At 54.3% G+C, this 21,070-nt stretch overlaps 1 protein-coding gene and 1 long non-coding RNA gene across 12 annotated transcripts in view; one reads left to right on the top strand and one right to left on the bottom strand.

Moving 5' to 3' along the window:
- Positions 1-21,070, top strand: part of LOC144381190 (uncharacterized) — a 118,480-nt gene that overhangs the window by 33,486 nt on the left and 63,924 nt on the right. The gene's annotated exons all lie outside the window — the stretch shown is intronic.
- The window catches only part of ATP2A3 (ATPase sarcoplasmic/endoplasmic reticulum Ca2+ transporting 3), a 34,755-nt gene that overhangs the window by 9,745 nt on the left and 3,940 nt on the right, over positions 1-21,070 (bottom strand). For 9 of the 11 annotated variants that reach the window (XR_013446052.1, XR_013446053.1, XM_036077306.2 and 6 more), the window contains exons 2-16: positions 14,735-14,752; positions 14,383-14,465; positions 12,811-12,915; positions 12,485-12,623; positions 12,118-12,198; positions 11,941-12,026; positions 9,939-10,403; positions 8,262-8,350; positions 8,009-8,111; positions 6,576-6,707; positions 6,045-6,170; positions 4,646-4,864; positions 4,195-4,530; positions 1,303-1,523; positions 195-397 (exon numbers count right to left, since the gene is read on the bottom strand). Coding sequence is in view for 9 of the 11 variants with exons in the window: in XM_036077306.2 (XP_035933199.1) it covers positions 195-397; positions 1,303-1,523; positions 4,195-4,530; positions 4,646-4,864; positions 6,045-6,170; positions 6,576-6,707; positions 8,009-8,111; positions 8,262-8,350; positions 9,939-10,403; positions 11,941-12,026; positions 12,118-12,198; positions 12,485-12,623; positions 12,811-12,915; positions 14,383-14,465; positions 14,735-14,752 (2,406 nt within the window). In the remaining 2 variants the exon portion in view is untranslated. The remainder of the gene's footprint in view (positions 1-194; positions 398-1,302; positions 1,524-4,194; positions 4,531-4,645; positions 4,865-6,044; positions 6,171-6,575; positions 6,708-8,008; positions 8,112-8,261; positions 8,351-9,938; positions 10,404-11,940; positions 12,027-12,117; positions 12,199-12,484; positions 12,624-12,810; positions 12,916-14,382; positions 14,466-14,734; positions 14,753-21,070) is intronic. The other 2 variants (XM_036077324.2, XM_078068024.1) reach the window with 1 other exon arrangement.

The following is a 21,070-nucleotide window of genomic DNA, read 5'->3' as shown; positions in this document are numbered from 1 at the left end:
GGAGCTGAGGCAGAGCCAAAATATGCCAGAGGCCTGGATCCAGCCATACCTGAAGCATGCTCTAGTCTTTTCCATGAGATGAGCCCAGTTTCTTTTGGCATGAGCCAGGCCCAGGCATACTGTCTGTAGTTTGCAAGCCTAAGTCAGAGAAGCTCCCAAGAAGCCCCTGAAACCCCACTGAGGGCCCCACTCACCTCCAATAGCCAGATATCGAAAAAAGAGCCAGCCGCTGATGAGGGCCTCATGAGGGTTCCTCGGCAGCTTCTCCATGATGTCCAGGTCTGGTGGGTTAAAGCCCAGGGCTGTGGCAGGTAGCCCATCTGTCACCAGGTTCACCCAGAGCAGCTGCACAGGGATCAGGGCTTCCGGGAGGCCCAGAATTGCCGTGAGGAAGATGCTGGAACCAGAGTCACAGGCTCTAGTCCCCAGCAACTGGAGGGTCCTACTCCTACTCCCAAGGCTGGAAAGCTCACCTACTGTCTGCATAGGAGTCCCATCTCACTTTGCCAGTTCTTACGTGTGTGCGTGGCTCTGCCCCACGCTGGGTCACTCCTGCCCTCAATCTCAGCTCTGGAACCTGGACAAATCTGGCCTTTAGGCCTCTCCTCTTTAGGCCACAACTCCTCTAGGGCATGTGCGCACGTGGACAACGCACACCTGAGTACATCCACATTTTTTTTTTTGACAGACAGGAGCAAAACCTAGCACAGGCCACACAATCACACAAACATAAGCACCTACAACGCTTGTCCCCACATGCAGAGACGGCGGGATTCACATGTGTCCAGGCAAACTTGTGCTCACCATTCCCCACAGGCCTCTCTCACATGTGAGCCTGAGTGTGTACAAATTATATACTGGCACAAATCCTCTGTGCTCATACTTATGCCCAAAGATGCACAAGAGAACACATGCACATGTGTACACATACCTTTCATTTGAGTACACACACCATGCTCACACACAACTGTGTGCACACATTCACATACACAGGTGAGCACAGTTACTGGCCCAAAGTGGGGCTAGTTCTCCCATCTTGCCAACTCTAAACATGGGATTTATGGCTGAGGGATGATAGGGTACTTTTTAGGCCCCTCGTTGGGGGCTAGGGTTCACCGAGGCCTCTGGAGGAATGATGAGGTGCTCCTGCCCCTGCCCTCCTTGAGGTGAGACCCTAGAAGGCCCCAGCCAGGGCAGGACACGTGTCCATCCACCCTTATAGCCCCATCCCAGGAACAGGCATTTCCCTTAGTGACCTAGAGCTGGTCAAGAGGGCTGGGAAGAGGAAATACAGGGCCTCACCAGACCACCTCGCCCACGTTGGAGGAGATGAGGTAGCGGATGAACTGCTTCATGTTGCTGTAGATGGCACGTCCCTCCTCCACCGCGGCCACGATCGAGGCAAAGTTGTCATCTGACAGCACCATCTCGGCTGCTGACTTGGCCACAGCTGTGCCAGAGCCCATGGCAATGCCAATCTCTGCTTTCTTCAGAGCCGGGGCATCATTCACCCCGTCTCCGGTCTGGGGCCAAAGTTAGGTAGGATCATGCCTAAGAAACTTCACTTCTCCTTCCTTGACTCCCCTCAACTAAGTCTATCCCCAAGCTCAGGGGACATCCCCAAGGAAGCAGACAGCTGAAGAGAGCAAATGGTGAGGTTGAAAATGAACTTAGAGACTGGGCTGGGGATGAGGCGGTTGCAGACCAGGACAATTTTGAAGAGAAGATCAATTTGAAGGTCCTCATCTTCTTGATGAGGTGGACTTGGGGAAGAGGGTGGGTCATTGAGGATGGTGGAGGTGAAATTCAGGTTGGCTGTGGTGTAGAAGATGAAACTGAGATTAGGGGCAAAATTAAGGTTAAGTCAGGGATGAGGTCAAGGTTGTGGCCCAGGAAAAGAACCAGGTAGGTGTTATAGCTAAAGGTTGGAGCCAAGGTGAAGGTCTGGGTCAACACTGGACTCAGGTAAAGGTCAAGTCAAAGTCAGAGGCCAAATCAAGGTTATGGTCCACATCAGGAGTGATGTCACAGTCAAGGTTGGAGATGCAGTCAAGGTCAAGATTAGAGGCCATATAAAGTTGAGGACTACATAAAGTATTGGTTTTTAGGGGTCAAGGTCAATGTCAAGGATCAGGTCAGGGTGCAGGTCAAGACTGCAGCCCCTACACGTTCTGCATGGAGCACTGGGTGTTATGCACAATGAATCATGGAACACTACATCTAAAACTAATGATGTAATGTATGGGGATTAACATAACAATAAAAAAATTTAAAAAAATAAAATAAAATAAAATAAAATAAAAGACTGCAGCCCCTAACAGGGTTGAGCTCAAAGTAAAAATCAGATTAAGATGGTCAAATTCAAGGTCAGGAACCAAGTCAACATGAAGGTCAAAAATAAAGTTAAGAACCAGATTACAACTGTAGTCAAGATTGGTGACCAGCTCAGTATCAAGGTCAAGACTGGGTCACAGGTTAGCATCAAAGTCAAGGTAAAGGACTGGGGGTGGAGATCAACAGAGGCCAGGTCAGGGGTGAGATTGGGGTCAAGAATCAGATCAGTGTTGACAATAGGTCTGTAATCAAGAATGAGACAAAAATACCATACGATCCAGCAATTGCACTACTGGGTATTTACCCCAAAGATACAAATGTAGGGATCCGAAGGGGTACGTGCACCCCGATGTTTAGAGCAGCAATGTCCACAATAGCCAAACTGTGGAAAGAGCCAAGATGTCCAACGACAGATGAATAGATAAAGAAGATGTGGTATATATATACAATGGAATATTACGCAGCCATCAAAAGGAATGAGATCTTGCCATGTGCAACGACGTGGATGGAACTGGAGGGTATTATGCTGAGCGAAATAAGTCAAACAGAGAAAGACATGTATCATATGACCTCACTGATATGAGGAATTCTTAATCTCAGGAAACAAACTGAGGGTTGCTGGAGTGGGGGGTGGGGTGGGAGGGATGGGGTGACTGGGTGATGGACACTGGGGAGGGTATGTGTGCTGGTAAGCACTGTGAATTGTGCAAGACTGTTGAATCTCAGATCTGGACCTCTGAAACAAATAATGCAATATATGTTAAGAAAGAAAAAAAGAAGAAGAATGTAGCAGGAGGGGAAGAATGAAGGGGGGGAAATCGGAGGGGGAGAAGAACCATGAGAGACGATGGACTCTGAAAAACAAACTGAGGGTTCTAGAGGGGAGGGGGGTGGGAGGATGGGTTAGCCTGGTGATGGGTATTGAGGAGGGCACGTTCTGCACGGAGCACTGGGTGTTATGCACAAACAATGAATCATGGAACACTATATCTAAAACTAATCATGTAATGTATGGGGATTAACATAACAATAAAAAAATTAAAAAAAAAAAAAAAGAATGAGACAAAAAAAAAAACTGGGCCCAAACAAAAGGTCTATCCAAAGGTGATAACGGATAAACAAACTGTGGTTATATTCACATGGTGGAAGGCTACTCAATGATATAAAAAACAATCATCTACTGATACCCAAACAACGTGGATAAATTTCAAAAGAAAGAAGCCAGACACAAGAGTACACACTGTATGATCCCATTCATATGAAAATCTAGGACAGGCAATCGATGGTGGAAAAATGGCCTGTTGTGAGAGAGGGGCCTGATGGGGAAGGTACGTGAGGGAACCTCATGCGTCCATAGTAATGTTCCTTATCTTGATAAGGGTTCGGATGACACGCAAAGGTGTGTCTGCACTTATCAAAACACATCAAATGAATGATATGCTTAAGACTCGTGCATTTCATTGCATGTAAGTTTTGCCTCAAAAAGGAAAAAAATAGAACCACAAAGAACTGCTGCTCTCTAGAGTATGCATTCTAAATTATGTGAGGGTGAAGTGTACTGATGTCTGCAACTTACTTTGAAACTTATTTAAGAAAAGATGGATTAAGGATGGATAGATGGATAGGTATTTGCAAAGCAAACAGAATATTACTTGTAGAATCTAGATCATAGATATTACAGGTGTTTACTATAAAACTATTTTAATTTCTTTTTGCGTTTGAGATTTTTTGTAATAAACTGTTGGAAAAAATAAGAATGAAGCAGAGGCAGAGGTGGTATGAGTTGCTCTTTCCAAGCTCTATGGCCAGTGTCCCCCTCACTCCTCCCCACCTCAGCTCGGCTCCCATCTGTGGCCTCACCATGGCGGTGACCTCGTTAAAGGACTGTAGGTTCTCTACGATTCGGGACTTGTGCGCAGGTTCCACACGGGCAAAACAGCACGCCGTGCGGCAGGCGTGGCGCTGCTCCTCGGGGCTGAGGTCATCGAACTCGCGGCCTGAGTAGGCCTTCCCCACCACATCCTCTGTGTCCCTGAAGATGCCAAGCCGGCGGCAGATGGCCACAGCTGTGCCTTTGTTGTCCCCTGTGATCATGACCACACGGATGCCGGCCTGGTGGCAGCGTGCGATGCAAGCAGCCACCTCAGGCCTTGGAGGGTCCAGCATGCCCACGCAGCCCACAAAAGTCAGGTCCGTCTGTAGGGAGGGGCAGATGCAAGTGGAGCCTGGGCCTATGCTCAACCTCCTACCTGCCCAGCCTTTGCAGGGAGACGCACAGCCCCCAGCCTTGGGGCTCTGCCCTGGCGCCCACCTCGTACTGCACAAACTTGCTGCAGTCGTCCAGCTGCATGTCCTCCTTCCTGGGGGGTGCGTCCCGAGTGGCCAGCGCCAGGCAGCGCAACGTGTCTGAGCCTGAGCCCCAATCCCGAATCTTGGCCAGGATCTGCTCCCTGCAGGTGGCAGTCAGGGGTACTGTGTGGCCCCCCACTCGGACTGAGCTGCAGCGCTCGATCACACTCTCAGGAGCCCCCTGTATCATGGGTGAGGGGAGAGGCAACTCTGTCAGTCAGGACCCCTTCCTTCCCCTCTTGCCCAACTGAGGAAGTTGAGGCCCAGAAATCGGAAAATGCCATCCAAGGGGACACAAAGCAAGATATGGACCAGATTCCATTCTTTGAAAGTTCAGAGTGAGAACCAAGGGGGCCTCACTGTGAGAAAACCCAAAAGGAATGGCGGGGGGGGGGTTGTGGCTGCCCATTGGGTGGCACCCTCCCCCCCTACCAACCCAAAGCTGGGAAGGTCTGCTGCAGCATTTAGGGAGGGGGGATAGGACGGGCAGCCCTCCTACAGGTCCTGCCTCCCTGCCAATCTGGTGTGGCTGGGATCCCAATTCTGTAGGGGGCTCAGCAATGGGAGGCAAGCTGAGCCCTGCCTGGGGACCAGAAATAGAACCATGCTGAGGGTGTGGCTCTGGGAAGGTGTTCTTGGGGGTGACAGGTTCCTCACTAGCCTTGGGGTCTCACCTTGGGTCTTGCCCCTATTCTCACCTTGGGAATAGCTTCTGAGCCCTTCATCAACGCCTTCTCCCTCTCCCCAAAGGGCACTCCAAATGCTAAGTTTTCAAGGTGGCCCGAGATCCCAATACAGAAGCCTTTTCATTTCAAAAGGGGTTAAAACCTCCATTTCAGTGTGAAGTTAGGACTGTCATTCCTACTTCAGGTTGAAAAGCAGTGACAGGCAGTGTGACGGGCAGAAGTCTGGATGGGAGACTTCCTTCCCTAGGACTCAGTTTCCAGAACGTGAAGCACCAAAGATGGGCACCAACCACTGCAACACCCCCATCAGAGGTGAGAGGCTTTTGAGACCTTCCAGCTTGACCTTGCCATTCAGATGGGGAGACTGAGGCCCATGGAGGAGCATAGGTGACCCCAAGGTCATGTGACAAGGCAGTGCCTCTCAGCCCAGAGTTGGGACCATGGTGAGCAGCAAGCCTTGGTGCCTGGCCCTGGCTTTATCTCCACTAAGGCTGGATCCTTAGTTCCCCATGGAGGGCTGACCACCCTCATTCTAGATTCACTGCTTCAACAATGGGCCTCACACCTCCCTCAGTCTCCCACAGTGGCAGTCACTAGCTCTTCAGAGGACTGAAGATCAGATCTCCCAGGGACTCCACATGTGCAGAAGCCCCAGGCCAATTAGGCAGGCCCCACCTTCACAAACATCTTGCTGCCCTGGGCTGCCAGGCCAGGGCTAGTAGGCGTGCAGTACACTGACATGGACTTCCGGTCTCGGGAGAACTCCAGAGTAAACTCCTTGCGCATCAGCTGCTTGATGACCTATGGGGCTCAGAAGGGTCAGGATGTGAGGGGCGGAGCCAGAAACTCTCACTGCTTTCTTTCCAGCAGCTTGATCCCACGAAGAGCCTCTTGCTCCCCGTGGGATGATGTCTATCCGCCTCTGATCCTGACATTTGAAGCCCCCATCTCCCTCCCTCCCTCCCTCCCTCCCTCCCTCCCTCCCAAAAGGTTGCCACTTCCTGACCATGCTGTGCACTTCCCAACTCTGGGTCCTCGCCCACACTCAGTCTTCTCCTCTCTTTTCTCTCTAGCCAAGTCTTACCAGGGTCTGAGGTCCCTCCTCCTCCCAGAGGCCTCCCAAGACCTTGTCCTGCTCCCTTTCTTCTCTAGCTGCCCAGACGCCCCAGCTACGCGGCCTGTGGCCAGAGCCCTCACTGTGCTCACCGCATTGCAGGCGCTGGCTCGCTCCACCCGGGACAGGGCCTGTAGGTCGGTGTCAAACACGTTCATTTTCTCCACCAAGCAAGTCAGAGCCGTCTCCGTGGCCTCTCCTACCTTCTCATACACGCCCTTAGCCTGGTGGGGCCCACAGTACAGGGGGTGAAGAGCAGGGCAGTCTCCAGTGGACCCCCATCCTTAACCTCCCACATCCTTACCTTACCTCCTGGCCCCTGGAGCTCTCGTTACCAGAGTTACCTTTAACCTCCTTTGCAGCAGACCAGCGGGGCCCTTCCCAGTCCAGCTGACATGGGGTCTGGATAGTGGCTGGCACTGAGGCTTCCCTTCCCTTCTGACACCCCCTCTGCCCCACCCCCAACCCCACCTCCGCCCCAGGCATCAGTGAACATGTATCCTCCCTGCTATCCACCTCACTCTCTGCAGGCTCCTTCTCAGCCTCCTTCCCCAGATTCCCCAGATTCCTCTTTCTAAACTCTGCTGTCCAGACCCTGCTCCTTCCCTCCTACCTTCTCTCCCTGAGGCCTCATATAGCCCCTGCTTCCCCCACCTGTCATGTGCTTGACTTCCAGTGCCCAGCCTGGCAGTGACATTTCCCCTGAGCTCCAAGCCCACATATCTAATTGCTGCCTGTTGGACTTGGTTCCTTAGTGACCCTCAGGCCACCTCCCCTTATCCCTATATTTGCCACTCCAGTGACAGTCCCAGCCAGGACAACAACCAGGAGGTACCCTCCGTCTCTTTCACCTAACCAGTCACCAAGTCCCACCCTAAATCTCCAACCCACGCTTTCTTCCCTTTCCCTGGAGTCCCAGCCAGCAACTCTCTGACCTGGGGGACCACACAGGGGCTCCCTGAATCCACTCTTGTCCTGTCTGTTCCATCCTCCACACAGAAGCCTAGGCGATCTTTTGTAAATGCAAATCTGACCATATATATCACTCCTCTGCTCAAAACCCCTTGGTGGCTGTCTACCGCCTTCAGCTCATTATGAGACCCGACTTGATCTGGTCAAGTCCTTCCCTCAGGCAGGAGTATCTTCATGCATGTTCCATTCCACTGCTCCAGCAGCAGGTAAGGGCATTCAATGCCTGCATCCCACCAGCTTGTTATGACCTGTGGGCCTTTTCTGGGCTGTGCCTTCTACCGTAAACACCCTCCCTAGTCCTACTGCCCAAATCTCTTCCTCAACACCGTGGCACTACAGTCCCTTACATTACCGTCTTCCACAGCCCGAGAGCCCTGGGGCACAGTCTCAAAGCCAGTGAGAAAGCAGTGGTGGTGGGGGTCTGCAGAGGTGACAGTGTTCCTGGGGTGTGGCACTCCAAAGAGGCAGGGACTGCCAATCCTGGGAGTTTTGAGACACTGGGAGAAGGGTCACCTGGATACTAGTGAGGCCACGAAAGAGCGCTGGGTCCCACCTCATTGTAGTCCAGCGCCGAGTCATTGCAGAGGGCACAGATCGTCGCCAGCTCCACCAACCCATCGAACTGCCCACAGTGCACAGGCTGCTCCGCCCGCCTCCTGTGGGGCGGGGCCTTGGTACCAGGGCATTTGGCCCCGTCCCCGGGAGGTGCATGGCCTCCTGATCCCGCCCACAGAGCTCAGAGCTGTCCGGTGTGGCCCAGCTCACCGAGGAACCCCGCCCACCACACCCCCTTGCCCAGCACTCACACTTCGCCCTCCGGGGCATAAGTGGTGCCTGAGACGGTGAACTCGTGCAGACGGCAGGAGCCTGCTTCGGCCTCGGCTACCACAAACATCTGGGGAAGACAGAGGCATGCTTAGGCAAGCCCTCACCTCTCTCCTCTTTGGGCAGCCAGTCTGAATAAAGCCTGACCCAAAGGTGGGATCCTCTGGGCCCCTGGAGAAGCTGCTGGCCTTCTCTCCTGCCAAGCTCTGGGAGGTTGCAGTGTGAGAGTAGGGTTCCAGCTGAGGCAGGGCCTCTGCTCTGGACCCCCTGAGGGGTATAAGGCAGATTCCTCAATGTTCTGGATGGAGCCCTGGGTCCTTGCCCATTTTGTTAATGCGACTCCCGGCTGAGCACCTGAGCATTAGTTTCTCCACTGGTAAGAGGAGAAGAGAGTGGGATCTGAGTACAGCTGCCCCTCTTCTCCCCATGAAGGGATGGGTTCCTGGCCTCTAAGGGTGGAAACCCACACTCTGCTCTGAGGCACAGACTCTCCTGCCCAAAGGTGTTCGCAGACAGTGAGCTCTTGCCTACAGGGCCTGCTGGGTCACCCAGCCCCTACCTGTGCACCCCAGGGTCAGGCGGTTTACCCCTCCCAGGGCAGCCCATTTCCTTGCCTGTCAGCCAGCTTCACCCAGGAGATAGTTCTTGCTTTCCAGAAATTGCCTTGCTGCACATTTCCAAGTCAATGACCAGCTCAGCACCCAGTAGGTGCTCAACAAATGTCCCTTCTTTTGTGCTCCCCTCCCTACTCCTGAGGGCAGCCCTCCAGCCAGCATAGCTCTTGAGAAGTGAAGTTTCTCAGCCCCTCTTCCAGCAAGTAAGGCCTCTACAACTTCCCTATAGTGTGTTTTCCAAATCTTTATTACAGTTAAGGAACACTCTGTTCAAATGAGGTCCCACTAGAGATTTTAGAGGTCAGGGGCCACAGGATGTAAAGCTTGCAGGTGCCCCTTCCCCTGTGGCAGCCCCTAATGGGCTTCAGGGTTTTGGATACAGAGCCTGAGTTTCCCAGTGGGCAGATTACGGGAGCAGAGGTGGGAGAAGGGTGATGGGGGGAATCTGGGAGGGGTGGGAAACCCACAGCCTTCACCATTACCCACCTACCCCTCTGCCCCATGGGCCTGCTGGAGTTTCAGCCAGAATCCCTGGAGCATGCAGGCAGCAGGCCCAGGATCTGGGATGGAGTGCCAGGACATGAACAGTTCCTGACCCGGCCCTTCCCAGGTCACTGGAGCTGGCCTATCTGGTGACAGGCATTGGCTGCGGAGTCATGGTGGAGCAGGACAGAACCTGGTTGGGTCCAGGCCCAGCTTGGCTCAGATGCCAAGGCTCTACTTGAGCCTCTGCTCTGTCCTTTATGGCTGTCTATCAAAACTTGCATACCCAAATTTCAGTTGGAGAAACTGAGGTTCGTAGACAGGCAATGACCCACCAGGGCCCTACAGTGACATCTGGGTCCTAGTGACACATGTCTAGCCAGACTTTGCTGCTCTGCCCCATGAAAGCCTGGAGCTGCTCCCCACCATGGGGCAGCCCACAGGTTCTGTCCTCCGTCCCCTGCCAGAGAGGAGTCAGGGGGCAGCCCAAGGAGGGAGCTCAGCCTGCTGAGCATCACACGGCGGCACCAGTAGGACCCCAAGCCGACTGCAGCTTCTCACCCGGCAGACGGACATCTGGTTGGTGGTGAGCGTGCCGGTCTTGTCGGAGCAGATGACTGAGGTGCAGCCCAGGGTCTCCACGGAGGGCAGGCTCCGCACAATGGCATTCTTACGTGCCATGCGCCGTGTGCCCAGAGCCAGGCAGGTAGTGATAACGGCCGGGAGGCCCTCAGGGATGGCAGCCACGGCCAGGGCCACGGCAATCTTGAAGTAGTAGACAGCGCCATGGAGCCAGGAGCCGCCATGGGCCGGGTCAGCAAAGTGGCTGATGTTGATGACCCACACGGCCACACAGATCACAGAGATGGCTCGGGACAGCTGCCGCCCGAACTCATCCAGCTTGCGCTGCAGCGGCGTCCGCTCCGGCTCCACCGCAGCCATCTGGCTCCGGATCTTGCCCAGCTCCGTGCGCAGGCCTGTGGCCACCGCCACACCCAGGGCCTTGCCCGATGCGATATTGGTGCCCTGGCCGGGGGACAGACGAGAAGGGCTGCTTAGCATCCCGGCGGGGGCCCAGGACCCCGACCCCTCCAGGCTAGGGCAACGTTCTTATCCCCTACTGGGCTTCCTTCATCTCCGTGTGGCTCAGTGCTCCCAGCCTCACGCAGCTATCCAGTACCGAGCTGTGGCGGTCGCCCCCAGGACAGTGCTAACTCCGCCAAGGCCAGGACTCGCCGCAGCGCCATACCCCCAGTGCCTGCCACGGGGCCTGGCACGGGAAGCACTGCATCGATATTGACAGTGTGATCAGCTAGCACAGCACACTACCAACCTCGAAAAATGCCATTCATAAGAAGCCAACGTGGCCACGCCAGAGTGCCAGGCTGACTGTGATCCTAGGTAAATAATCTGTAAGTATCTACCGAAGAATCCAGAGAACTTGAGTTTATGTCCATCCACTCCCAAGGCCCTGGTAAAATCCCTAAGTCCTGGTATAAAGGCCAGCTAGCCTGGAGTGTCTGTGTCCTCGTCTATAAAACGGTTCAACAAAGCTGCTGCTCTGAGGAGGCTAATAAGCTGGTACCCCTTCAGACAGGTGCCCTGTGCTGAGGCTGAAGACAAGGTAGGTGCCACCGGCAACCTCAGCTTCTCTTCTTTCGTCCGCCCCCCCATGCCCCCACCCCCCTTGCAGGCCCTTCAGCTAAGGAAATGACCCACTGTTAGCCGGAGCATCTCCCTTAGAAAGCTACGTCATGACAGCTGCTGATGCTTGAGCATGCCCTGTACAGCGCCCCCCCCAACTTCCAAGCAGCTGGTCCAAGGCTTCCATGCATCTAGGCAGGGTGCTCTCCTTAAGAACTCTGGGCGAATATTGCTTTCTCCATTTCTGTTCACTTCTGGGGAGGTTTTCTAGCCTTATAACTTGGTGCCATGGGCCACAGCCGAATGGCCTGACCCACCCTCATGGCTCCCATGTTCAGCTTCAGGCTGTTTCTGGGCAGCCTGTAAGTCCCTCTGAGGCCACAGAGGCATATCATTCCCACCAGCGTTGAGCCCACCACTCGCCCTGAAAAGAGCCATTGGGCCTGGCATCTTGCCTTAGGGGGTTGGTTTTCCCATCTGAGAAATGGACTGTTTCTGCCATCCTCCACCACTTTGACAACGCTTATTTCTAGAGGATTCTCCATTGAATGATTATAGGCTAGCTCTGTCCCTCTCCAGGTTAAAGCAGGATAAGCCTAGCAGGCAAGAGGAAAAGCTCTGGAGTCAGAATGTCTGAGTTCACATCCCAGCACTACCATTCACTGGCTGTGTGACCTGGAAAATGCAAATAACAAGAGTACTTACTTTAAAAGCACCGTGAGGCTTAAATACACGTAAAGCGCTTAGAACAGTGCCAGGCACACAGCCTTCAGTAAACACAAGCTATTACCAGTACTATAAATTTGTATGTATTGTCAATAATCGAGGAGGTTCTTTCTGGTAGGGCTTTAACTGATTAAATGTTAAAGTTTTTATTATCAGTGTCCAGACAAAGGCCCCAGCCATCCCAGGGACTTACAGAGAAGAGCATATTCTTCTTGTCCTGGTTCACAGCTCTGGGATCCAGGATGGCATCTGTGTGCTTGGTCACAGACACGGATTCACCTGGTCATGGAATCAGAAATGAGAAGCCCCACATGAAGACACCCCCATCCTTGGACCTATCGCCTGCTCAGCCCTAGCCTCCGGGCCTCACCTGTCAGGATGGACTGGTCCACTCTCAGTGTGGTGGACTTGATCTCGATGAGGCGGAGGTCAGCGGGTACTTTGTCCCCCACTGTGGAGAGAGAGTGGCTGAGTGTGGCTTTGGGCACCACCCCTTGACAGAGTCAGGAGGACGGCCAGGAGCCAAGGCTAGGGCTGAGAGGCAGGGGCCTGGGCTGTGATCCCTGAGATAGATGCTGCTCCCTCCTACAGTCTCCTTATCTGTCCAACAAGGTTCTGGCCGAAGTGCTTTGGAAGGACCCGGCAGCTACCTGCTCTGTGTGTAAGCCAGAAAGATGGGGGCACAGAGAGGGATCGGCTCACCAGCATCACATAATGAAAAGAGGCCCCCAATGTACCTGCCACCTCCACAATGTCTCCAGGGACGATGTCCCGGGCACGGACCCTCTGCACACCTTTGCGGTCTGAGCGGATCACCTTGCCCATCTCAGGCTCGTACTCCTTCAAGGCCTCAATGGCGCTCTCAGCATTGCGTTCCTGTAGAACATGAGGCAGGTAGGTGGTCATCCCCACTGGCCCTTGCAGGCTGACCCCTTGTAATGACACCCTTGGGGCCTGGGATGGAGCTAGAAGCAGAAGGACCTGCAGGACTCTAACACCAAGTGGCGGTCCCATGGAGCAGTCGGGAGACCCGAGGGCCCAGGCCCAGCTCTGTGCCTCCCACCTGCCATACGCCCACGATAGCATTGGCCACGAGGATCAGCATGATGACCAGGGGCTCCACGAAGGCTGTTGCTGTCTCTTCACCCTCCTCAAAGCAGGCCAGGACCTATGGAGTCAGACTGGTGAGTTGGGGTGATGCTGTGGGCCAGGGTCTGCTCACCGTTTCCTTCATACCCTGGGTCTGCTGTCTCCTGCTTTGGGAGAGATACCCCTGGGGAGCGCTGGGCTTGGAGAGGGCTGCTCTGAGGCCTTGGCTCATCTGCAGGTAGTGACTGCCACCGTCCACGTCCCACCCGGCCAACTTTCAGGATGTGGAGTCGTTGTACAGCTAGAGGTCTCACTGTCTGCCTGGCTGTGGTTTTCCACGTGTGAAGCCAGACTGGCAACCGCAGCATCACTGGGGAACTTGTTAGAAATGCAGTTCTCAGGGCCTATCCCGGTGCTCCCGTGTCGGGAACTTTGGGGTGAGGCCCAGCAGTCTATGTGTTAACAAACCCAGGTGATCCCGTTACAGGCTTGAGCTTGAAGTCCATTGGCCAGAGAAGCATAATTCCAGCCAGAGCCAGGCCTGGAGGCAGAATACCTGGTTAAAGTCCTGTTCCCACCTCTTGGCCCAGGTGGGTACTGTCACTCCCTTCCACAGGTCTCAGTGGGTCCACTGGAACCGTGGAGGGCACCGGCACCATTTTGGCTCGGCTGTGGTAAGGCCCGTGCACCGACAGGCCTTTTTTGCTCTGTAAGAGTCATCAGTTTCCATAAGGACGGTTGCCAGGAAGGCCAGACACAGCCGGCTGGGACCCTGCTTCCCTGCGCTCCATGTCACCAACCTGAGGTCTCCTCCCCAGGCCCTGCTGGGCACAGGGCCAAGAGCAGGAACTGTGTCCACCCTCAGGGTGGCCATGTTCCTGCATTACCCTTGGGTTTCTGCTGCTCAGCCATCAGTGAGAGCTACTGTCCCCCTCCCCACAGCCCCACGCTGGCCCCGTGGCCCTGCAGGTCCAGGAGGCATTCAGGCAGTAAGAATGGGGAAGAGCAGCGCAGACAAGCTGTAAGAGGTTAAGGCCCAAATTCTGTGGGGCACTGGCAGCCATGGAAGGGGCTCTCCACGAGGGACAATTTGGCAACATCTGGAGACTTTTGATCATCATAACTGGGGAGTACCACTGGCATTAGTGGGTGGAGGTCACAGACGCTGCTAAATCTTCTCCAGCTCATAGGATAGCCTCCATACAAATAATTATCTGGTCTAAAATGTCAATAGTGCTGGGGTTGAGAAACCTGGCCCTAAGGCAGGGAGGGGTGGGGATCAGACCTGTGCTTTTGAAAGCTCACTCTGACAGTCAGAGTGGAAGGGGACAGATGGGAGCCGGGAGTCCAGTGTGTAGGGGGCAGGCTTCGAGGTTTCAGGCAAGGGAAGCTGAAGTCTGAGCAAGGCAGGGGGTGGGTAGAAGCCCAGGGATGTCCCCAGCTGAGAGGACAGACCTGCGGTTCAGAGCCTGGGCCTCTGAGCACTGGCCCAACCTGGCTCTCCCTTCCAGGCTTTCTGATGCTGGGTGATGGGGGCCTTACTTACGAAGGAGACCAGGGCAGCCAACAGCAGGATGCGCACCAGGAGGTCCTCAAACTGCTCCAGCACCAGCTCCCACAGGGACTTCCCTGAGAACCGGAGCACCATGTGAAGCTTGGGTCCCTTACCGACTGACCTGCCCCCATTCAGAGCTGGGACCACCTCGGAGACCACCTGGCCCACTCCCTCCCTACCATTCAAAGAGCAAGAGCCTGAGGCCCTAGAGGCACAGGTGGGTGATACTGGGAGGCTCAGGCAAGCCTCACTCTGTCGGGGAGAGGGAAGGACACAACCTGAAAGTGAACAGCCCAAGGATGTAGCCTGGTGGCCTTGCAGCCCGCCCTGGCCCAAGCCTCACCTTCCTCAGTCGGGAGCTCTGCAGGATCCAGGCAGCCACAGGAGCCATGAGGAGACAAGAGATAAATGAGTTATGCAGTGGGACTGTGGAGGTGTCTCAGCAGTCCCTCCCAACTGTGCCTATCCAGGCCACCATGAATGTCTAGACATGTCCCCACAGCTCTCTGAGGTCACAGAATGGATGGTCTGAGCCCAGAGTCTTCTACTCCTCCACTCACTTCACCCCACCCTGGTTAAGGAAGGTCTGGTATGGCCTGGCTCACCTCAGTTCAAGATCAGAGCCAGGAGGGCCCTTCTAGAACCCCCTCTCTCCCCATGTACAGAGGAGAAACGGAGCACACTGGAGAAGAGACGGGACCCCTGAGGTCACCAGGGAGTTGATAGCTCCCGGGCACTGCTCTTCCTCAGATGGCTGCACAATCCTGTTCAATGTCCCCCACGGCCACGGCAAGGGAGGCCCTCCCTCAAATTGAGAACATTGGCTCGGGCTCCCTCTGACATACCTGCTCCTCTGGGAGCACTTGACATAAGGTCTGCAGCACGGCCAGCCCGCTGAGCCCCGCCCTACCTGGGGGTTCCCTTGGGTGCGACCTCAGCAGCCAGCGTCCCAGGCAGCGTAACCTGCCATGGTTCAGTTCCTAGGGGTTGAGTCTCAACTTGTTCCCTCCTAGACCCTCTACTCAGGGCAAGACCCATCCCACATGCCCAGTCTGCGACCCACAGAACATTTTGAGGAATGATGCTCCCAAACACCACCAGGACCTGCTGTCACTTTACAAGCTCTATTTTTATCTCCTACATTTCCTGAAGCACCTTTTATTCCAGGCAGAGCTGGTTGCCTCAGTACCTGAAGTCTTTGAATCTTCCCAACAGCTTAAGGGGTGACAGGGCAGGAATGCTCACCCTGTTTCACAGGTGCAAGAACTGAGATCCAGAGTGGAAAAGTGACTTGAACAAGGTCACGCAGCAAGTAGGCAGGTCTATGGGAAGGGGCAGGAGCTGGGCCTCAAAGGGTGGATTCCAATGGGCCTCTCTCTCCATAGGCTGAGCTTAGGCCCTGCTGAGGCCTGTCTGGGGCTCCTCCCAGACTGAGCCTACCTGAGCCCTGCTACTGAGTCCAGTCTCCAGGCCAGCAACACTGGCATCACCTGGGAGCTTGTCAGCAATGCAGACTCTGAGCCTCTACCCTAGGCTGGCTCTCTCTTCCTCTTCCTCCTTCTTGACACAGGTCCTTGTATCTGCTTTTAGCTCAAGTATCTGCAAACATTTTTCCTGTGGGAGCCCTCTCCCCAGACCACCTGTTTGGAAGATCTGGGGCACCTGGCAGCTGAACCATGGAGAGTATCAAGCAGCCCACTGGACTGCAGGAATCCAGGAGGAAAACATATAACCTAAAAATACATTTTCTAGCATTTTCTCCCTAGTCCTATTTTAGGCAACAGCTGACATTTTCCGTGGAAAATGTAATCTCCAGTGTCCTGCGTTGAGATTAAAATCAAACAGACTTTTTCCTTCTGATCTATTTAGCTGAAGTGAACAGGAAAGGCAGGGGGAGGGCCAGGCCTGGTTTTCTGGGCCAATTCTCCCATGGAGCAGGGTCCTTTAGAGGTCATCGAGAACAGCTCCAACCTCATGGCACACATCAGCCTGCTTCTGCCATGCTCTACCCAGGGGAGACTTCTCAACCCCCTATGTCTATGAAGGTCTTCAGTGTTCCTGACCAAAAGAAGAGTTTATCCATAAGGCTCACCTGAATCCCTCCTGCAGTCTCCCTCACGCCTCCCCTCTGTCAGGCATGTAGCCCCTAGGCCACTGTATAAGGCCATTTTTTTCTGGGCAGGGTCAAGACCTGGGGTTGGGAAGCATGTCACAGGGCACACATAGCAGCTCAAGTCCCCCCCAAGCTGCCCTCTGCCCATCTCGGTGGTCTCTCAGGTTCTCCCCTTCCAAATTCTGACCCAAAATTTGACTCAGGATCCACTCTTTGGTGGTCATTCGTTCCCCAGATACTTCTGATTTTTCCCACCTTGTGGGCACATAGTAGGACTGCATTTCCTGGCCCTTGTGCAAGTTACAAAAAGAAGGATGCATGTTAGTTCTGGGCAGGGGCACTAACGTGGTGGCAGGAGACTCTCGACTTAGAAGGGCACTGTCCAGTAGAACTTTCTGTGGTGATGGAAGTGCCCTCCAGCCGCACGGCCCCATACGGCAGCTACCAACTGCTCGCAGCTCTCAAGCACTGGGAATGTGGCTACCGTGACTGAGGAGCTAAATTCGAAATTTTACTTAATTTTCATTCATTTAAATTTAAATAGCTACACAAGGCTAGTGGCCGTGTACTGGACAGTGCAGATCTAGAGCTCTTTGTCCCTCTGGCACAGTAACCAGCAACCTGTGAGATGGTGTCTGCTCTGTGAACCAGAATCACAGAGTACAGGAGACACAGAGTCCCCAGACGACCTGCCACTGACATAGTTACACAGTGTGAGCAAGAAATGACCTGTATTGTCTTAAGCCACCGAGATACGGGGTTTGTTACTGCAGCATAACCTGGCCGATCCTGACTGGTACCCCCTTCTCCCCAGACCTAGCCTCTACTACAAGGTTCCCCTTTTACCCTTACCCACTCCCCTGGGGAAGGCTCAGCCCGCCACGAGCTCTCAGGAGATGCCCTGCCTATCCCTGCACATGCAGTGCACATGCTTCTAGTCTTGCTGAGTCCAGTCTCCAGGCCAGCAACTGATTTGTAAGCAGTGAAACGCGAAGTAAAACTATGAGAGGACCCTTTTGATGAGCAGCTGGTTCCCTGTGGGGTCCTGAGCCTCATTTGGAAGATGGGGTACCCAGCCCCACCCCGAGGGGCTGCTGTGAGGATTATCATTATTATTAATAAGAACCACATTTACTGAGCACCTACTATGTCCCAAGCGCTTTACCTACATTATCTCCAGAGATGAATGGGGAGGTATCGCATGCAAAGCATGTAAGATGGTACTCCACAGCTAGAGTAACTATAGCAGAATTATTAGTGTTGAGTGTGCCAGATGCCATGCACCCTCTAGTGCATTAACTCTCTTGTGATTCTCAAAGAACCTGAGAAGGAAGGTACAATTACTATTCCCATTTTGCAGAGTAGACAACTGAAGCACAGAGAGGTTGAGTGACTAGTTTATGGTCATACAGCTGGGAAGTGGCAGCTTTGAACTCAGGTGGTCTGGCTTTTGGTCCCCTGCTTGGCCCCTCCTGCATTAACTCCTAAGCTGCTCTGCCTTCCCACCCTGTCCCACTGCCTTCCCTGGCCAAAGTCACCTGAGAGAACTTGGCATCCTACGTTCTGATTGCTAGGCTGGAGGCCCTCATCCCATTGACAAGCTCACCCCTCCATTGTGACCCCAGAGCCACTAGCCAAAATCATCCCTGCCCAAAAAGGCTCTGCTGTCCTCACAGGTGGTTTTTGTGAGAGTTTTCTGGGCGTTACTAGGCTCTGTCTGCTCAGGCCTGGTCTTCTTCAAACTCCAATCCTGCCAAGACCCCAGACGACCCAATTTTCCCTTCACATGACTGGGTCCCAGGGCCATGGAGGAACTAGGAGGGGCTAGCAGACTAGCAGCGGCTAGGAGAGCACCCTCCCAGCCTCTCCCCAGGCACCCCTGTTAGATGCTGTTTCCCCCTTGCTATCCTCAGGCTGTGTGTGTGGCGGGGGGGGGGGGGGGAGCGGGCTTGAGCCCTCAGCAGTGCCAGATGTCCCATTTGTTAAATGGGGAGAATGGCCCAGCCCTGCCCGCCTCCTGGTGCCATTCGCCAGGCTGTGCAGGCAAAGACAGTAGTAGGAAGCGCCGCCCCCCCCATCCCTGCTGGGCCAGCCTGGGGGGAAGTAGCCCCCCACTATTCTTCTGAAATAGTGTACCTCTGGACCTCTCACATGGTGGACTCTGCCAGACAACCCCTGCTCTGGGTCACTGATGCCAGACTGAGCTGGCCCACACCCCCAGATGCCCAACGTGGGGTGGCCTGGAGGGGTCTGGAGTTAGTCTGTGGGTCCGGGGGGCAGCAAAGAGGAGTATATGATCAGAGAAGCTTCATGGTTTAGGGCAAGGAACCTGGCCCAGAGGGCTAAGTTCATGTCTTGCTCTATCTCTTGATAGTTCTCTGACTATGGACAAGTCACTTAACCCCCTCTGTGCCTCAGTTTCCCCATCTGCAAAATAAGGATAATAATAGCAACTCCTCTTAAGTCATTGTGAAGATTAACTGACATGCTATTCATAAGGTGCTTAGAACATGCACAGCACATGGTAAATACTCAATAAACATTAGCTATAATATTAGTTATTAAAATGTAAGCTCCTTGCCAGTAGGACTCTGTCAAGTGCAGTGTCTCCAGCACCTGGAGCAGTGCCTGGCACATAGTAGGTGCTCAATAAAGATTTGTGAGCGAATGAATGACCCTGCCTCATGGACCATCAGTGGCTCTTCTTGGCCTGCAGAATAAAGACCATCCTTAGCATGGCCTTCAGGGCCTTCCTGGATCTGCCTCAACCCGGCCCTCAAGAATCCTCCTATACCTTAGGCATACGTCCATCTGCCAGCCAAGCGAGATGCCTCAGAACTGCCACCACCTTCCCTGGTTTTGCTAGAGCTTTTTCCCCTCCAAGATTTTGCTGGGGCCATTCCCTCTGTGCAGAGTACGCTTCCCTAAGTCCTCATCCAAACCCCAGCCTTTCAGGAAGGCTTCCGGGGAAAGCCCCTCCCCCTCCCCCACCCCCCACCCCCCCACCCCCCCCCACCCGCTCTTCTTTACCAATCATCAGTACTGGGGCCACCCCCACCTGACTGGGACGCTTCCAGGGTGGGGAGGGGCTGAGTCATCCCTGGGTCCACAAAGAGCCTCACAAAATTGTTTACTCAGTTCCCCAGGGTTCAGGTAAAGGCCCTGGGCCCAGAGCCTGGAGCCCAGGAGAAGTGGGGTGCAGGGCCCACGCTGCCCCAGGCTCCATGCACCACCTGCTCCCCTAATCTACCCTCTTGACTCCTTTCTTCTCATCTCAAAACATTGGAAACTGGTATTTCAACTTCTAAATGTTGGTTCCAGCCTGGAGAGGCAAGAGCTCACCGAGGTCTTCCTCGAAGGTAAGTTTACAGAGCAATTAAATCACCACTTGCAGAGTCAGGGAGAGGCCTTCACTGAGCAGACCCCACCGAGCCCACCTGGCCCTGTCTGGGTCTCAAGGACCTACCTAGAGTGGACAACATGGCCCTGCTCTCAAGGGGCCTTGGGAAGCAGCTTTCCCAGCGCAGGGGCCTACAGCCTACCTGGCTGATCTGGCACTAGGAAACCCTGGCAAAGGGTCTGCTTAGCATCTGTGTGCGAGCTGTGCTGTGGACAGACTCAGCCCTGCCTCAGGGAGCTCCTGGTACAAGGGGATGCTGCTCCTGGGAGGGGGCTCTAAGGCTGTCCAAGAGGGCCAGTGGGCATGAAAGCTATGGTGAAGCCTGAAAGACCTGTGGCTTCCCAATGCCTGCGGGCAAACCACACCTCCCTCAGATCCAAGAGTCATTTCACATCCTGAGAGGCCTTTAGGGGATCTCTTTAGGGGTTCCATGTCTGCATTGAGGAGGACACTGAGGCCAAGGAGGGACAAGTCCTCCTGAGGCCACCTAGCGAGTTGGACCTCACCCCCTCCTCCTGCCTGGCCCCACTCCCCTTGGCCAAGTCTCCAAGGGCCACACATCTCTATTTCCTGAGTTCCAGCAGCCAGCTGGGGTCTGGGCTGAGCGCAGGGGATAAGGTCACAGCCCAGACCCCACGGGCAGTAATCTAAATCTGGCCATCCCTTCCACCTGCAGCTCTGGGGCCGTTGTATCCACTACACAGTTGGGCAGCGTGAGGTCCAGGGAGGCAGGCTCTGGTTCCTGTTAGAGACCTTCCCCCAGCTCCCCAGAACAGGAACAACCCCAGACCTTCTGGGCTCTTGCCTGACTTCCATATCACTAGGCTCTCCAGGGCCATTAGGCGTTGGCGCACTTGGGAGGACAAGCCCAACACAGTTTTGCCTCTTGCCTTGGCTCATGTCCAGCAAAGGTGATGGGTAGTCCGTTCAAGGACACAAGGAAATCAAATGGCTCTTAAATATAGGGGAAAATGCCCAACCTGATTTGTAAGCAGTGAAACGCGAAGTAAAACTATGAGAGGACCCTTTTGCATCAGATCGGCACAGATCAGAATGTCCAGTAGCGCACTGCAGTGGGGCAGGGGCGAGGAAACAGGTGTGTCAGCTTTATGGAGAACAACTTCCCAACAGCTGTCCAAATTTACACTACACATGACTTCTGACCC

The sequence above is a fragment of the Halichoerus grypus genome, chromosome 2, assembly GCF_964656455.1.
Source record: "Halichoerus grypus chromosome 2, mHalGry1.hap1.1, whole genome shotgun sequence".
NCBI lineage: Eukaryota > Metazoa > Chordata > Mammalia > Carnivora > Phocidae > Halichoerus > Halichoerus grypus.
The sequence above is the reverse complement of the archived record's forward strand: the minus strand, read 5'-3'. Positions and strand labels throughout refer to the sequence as shown.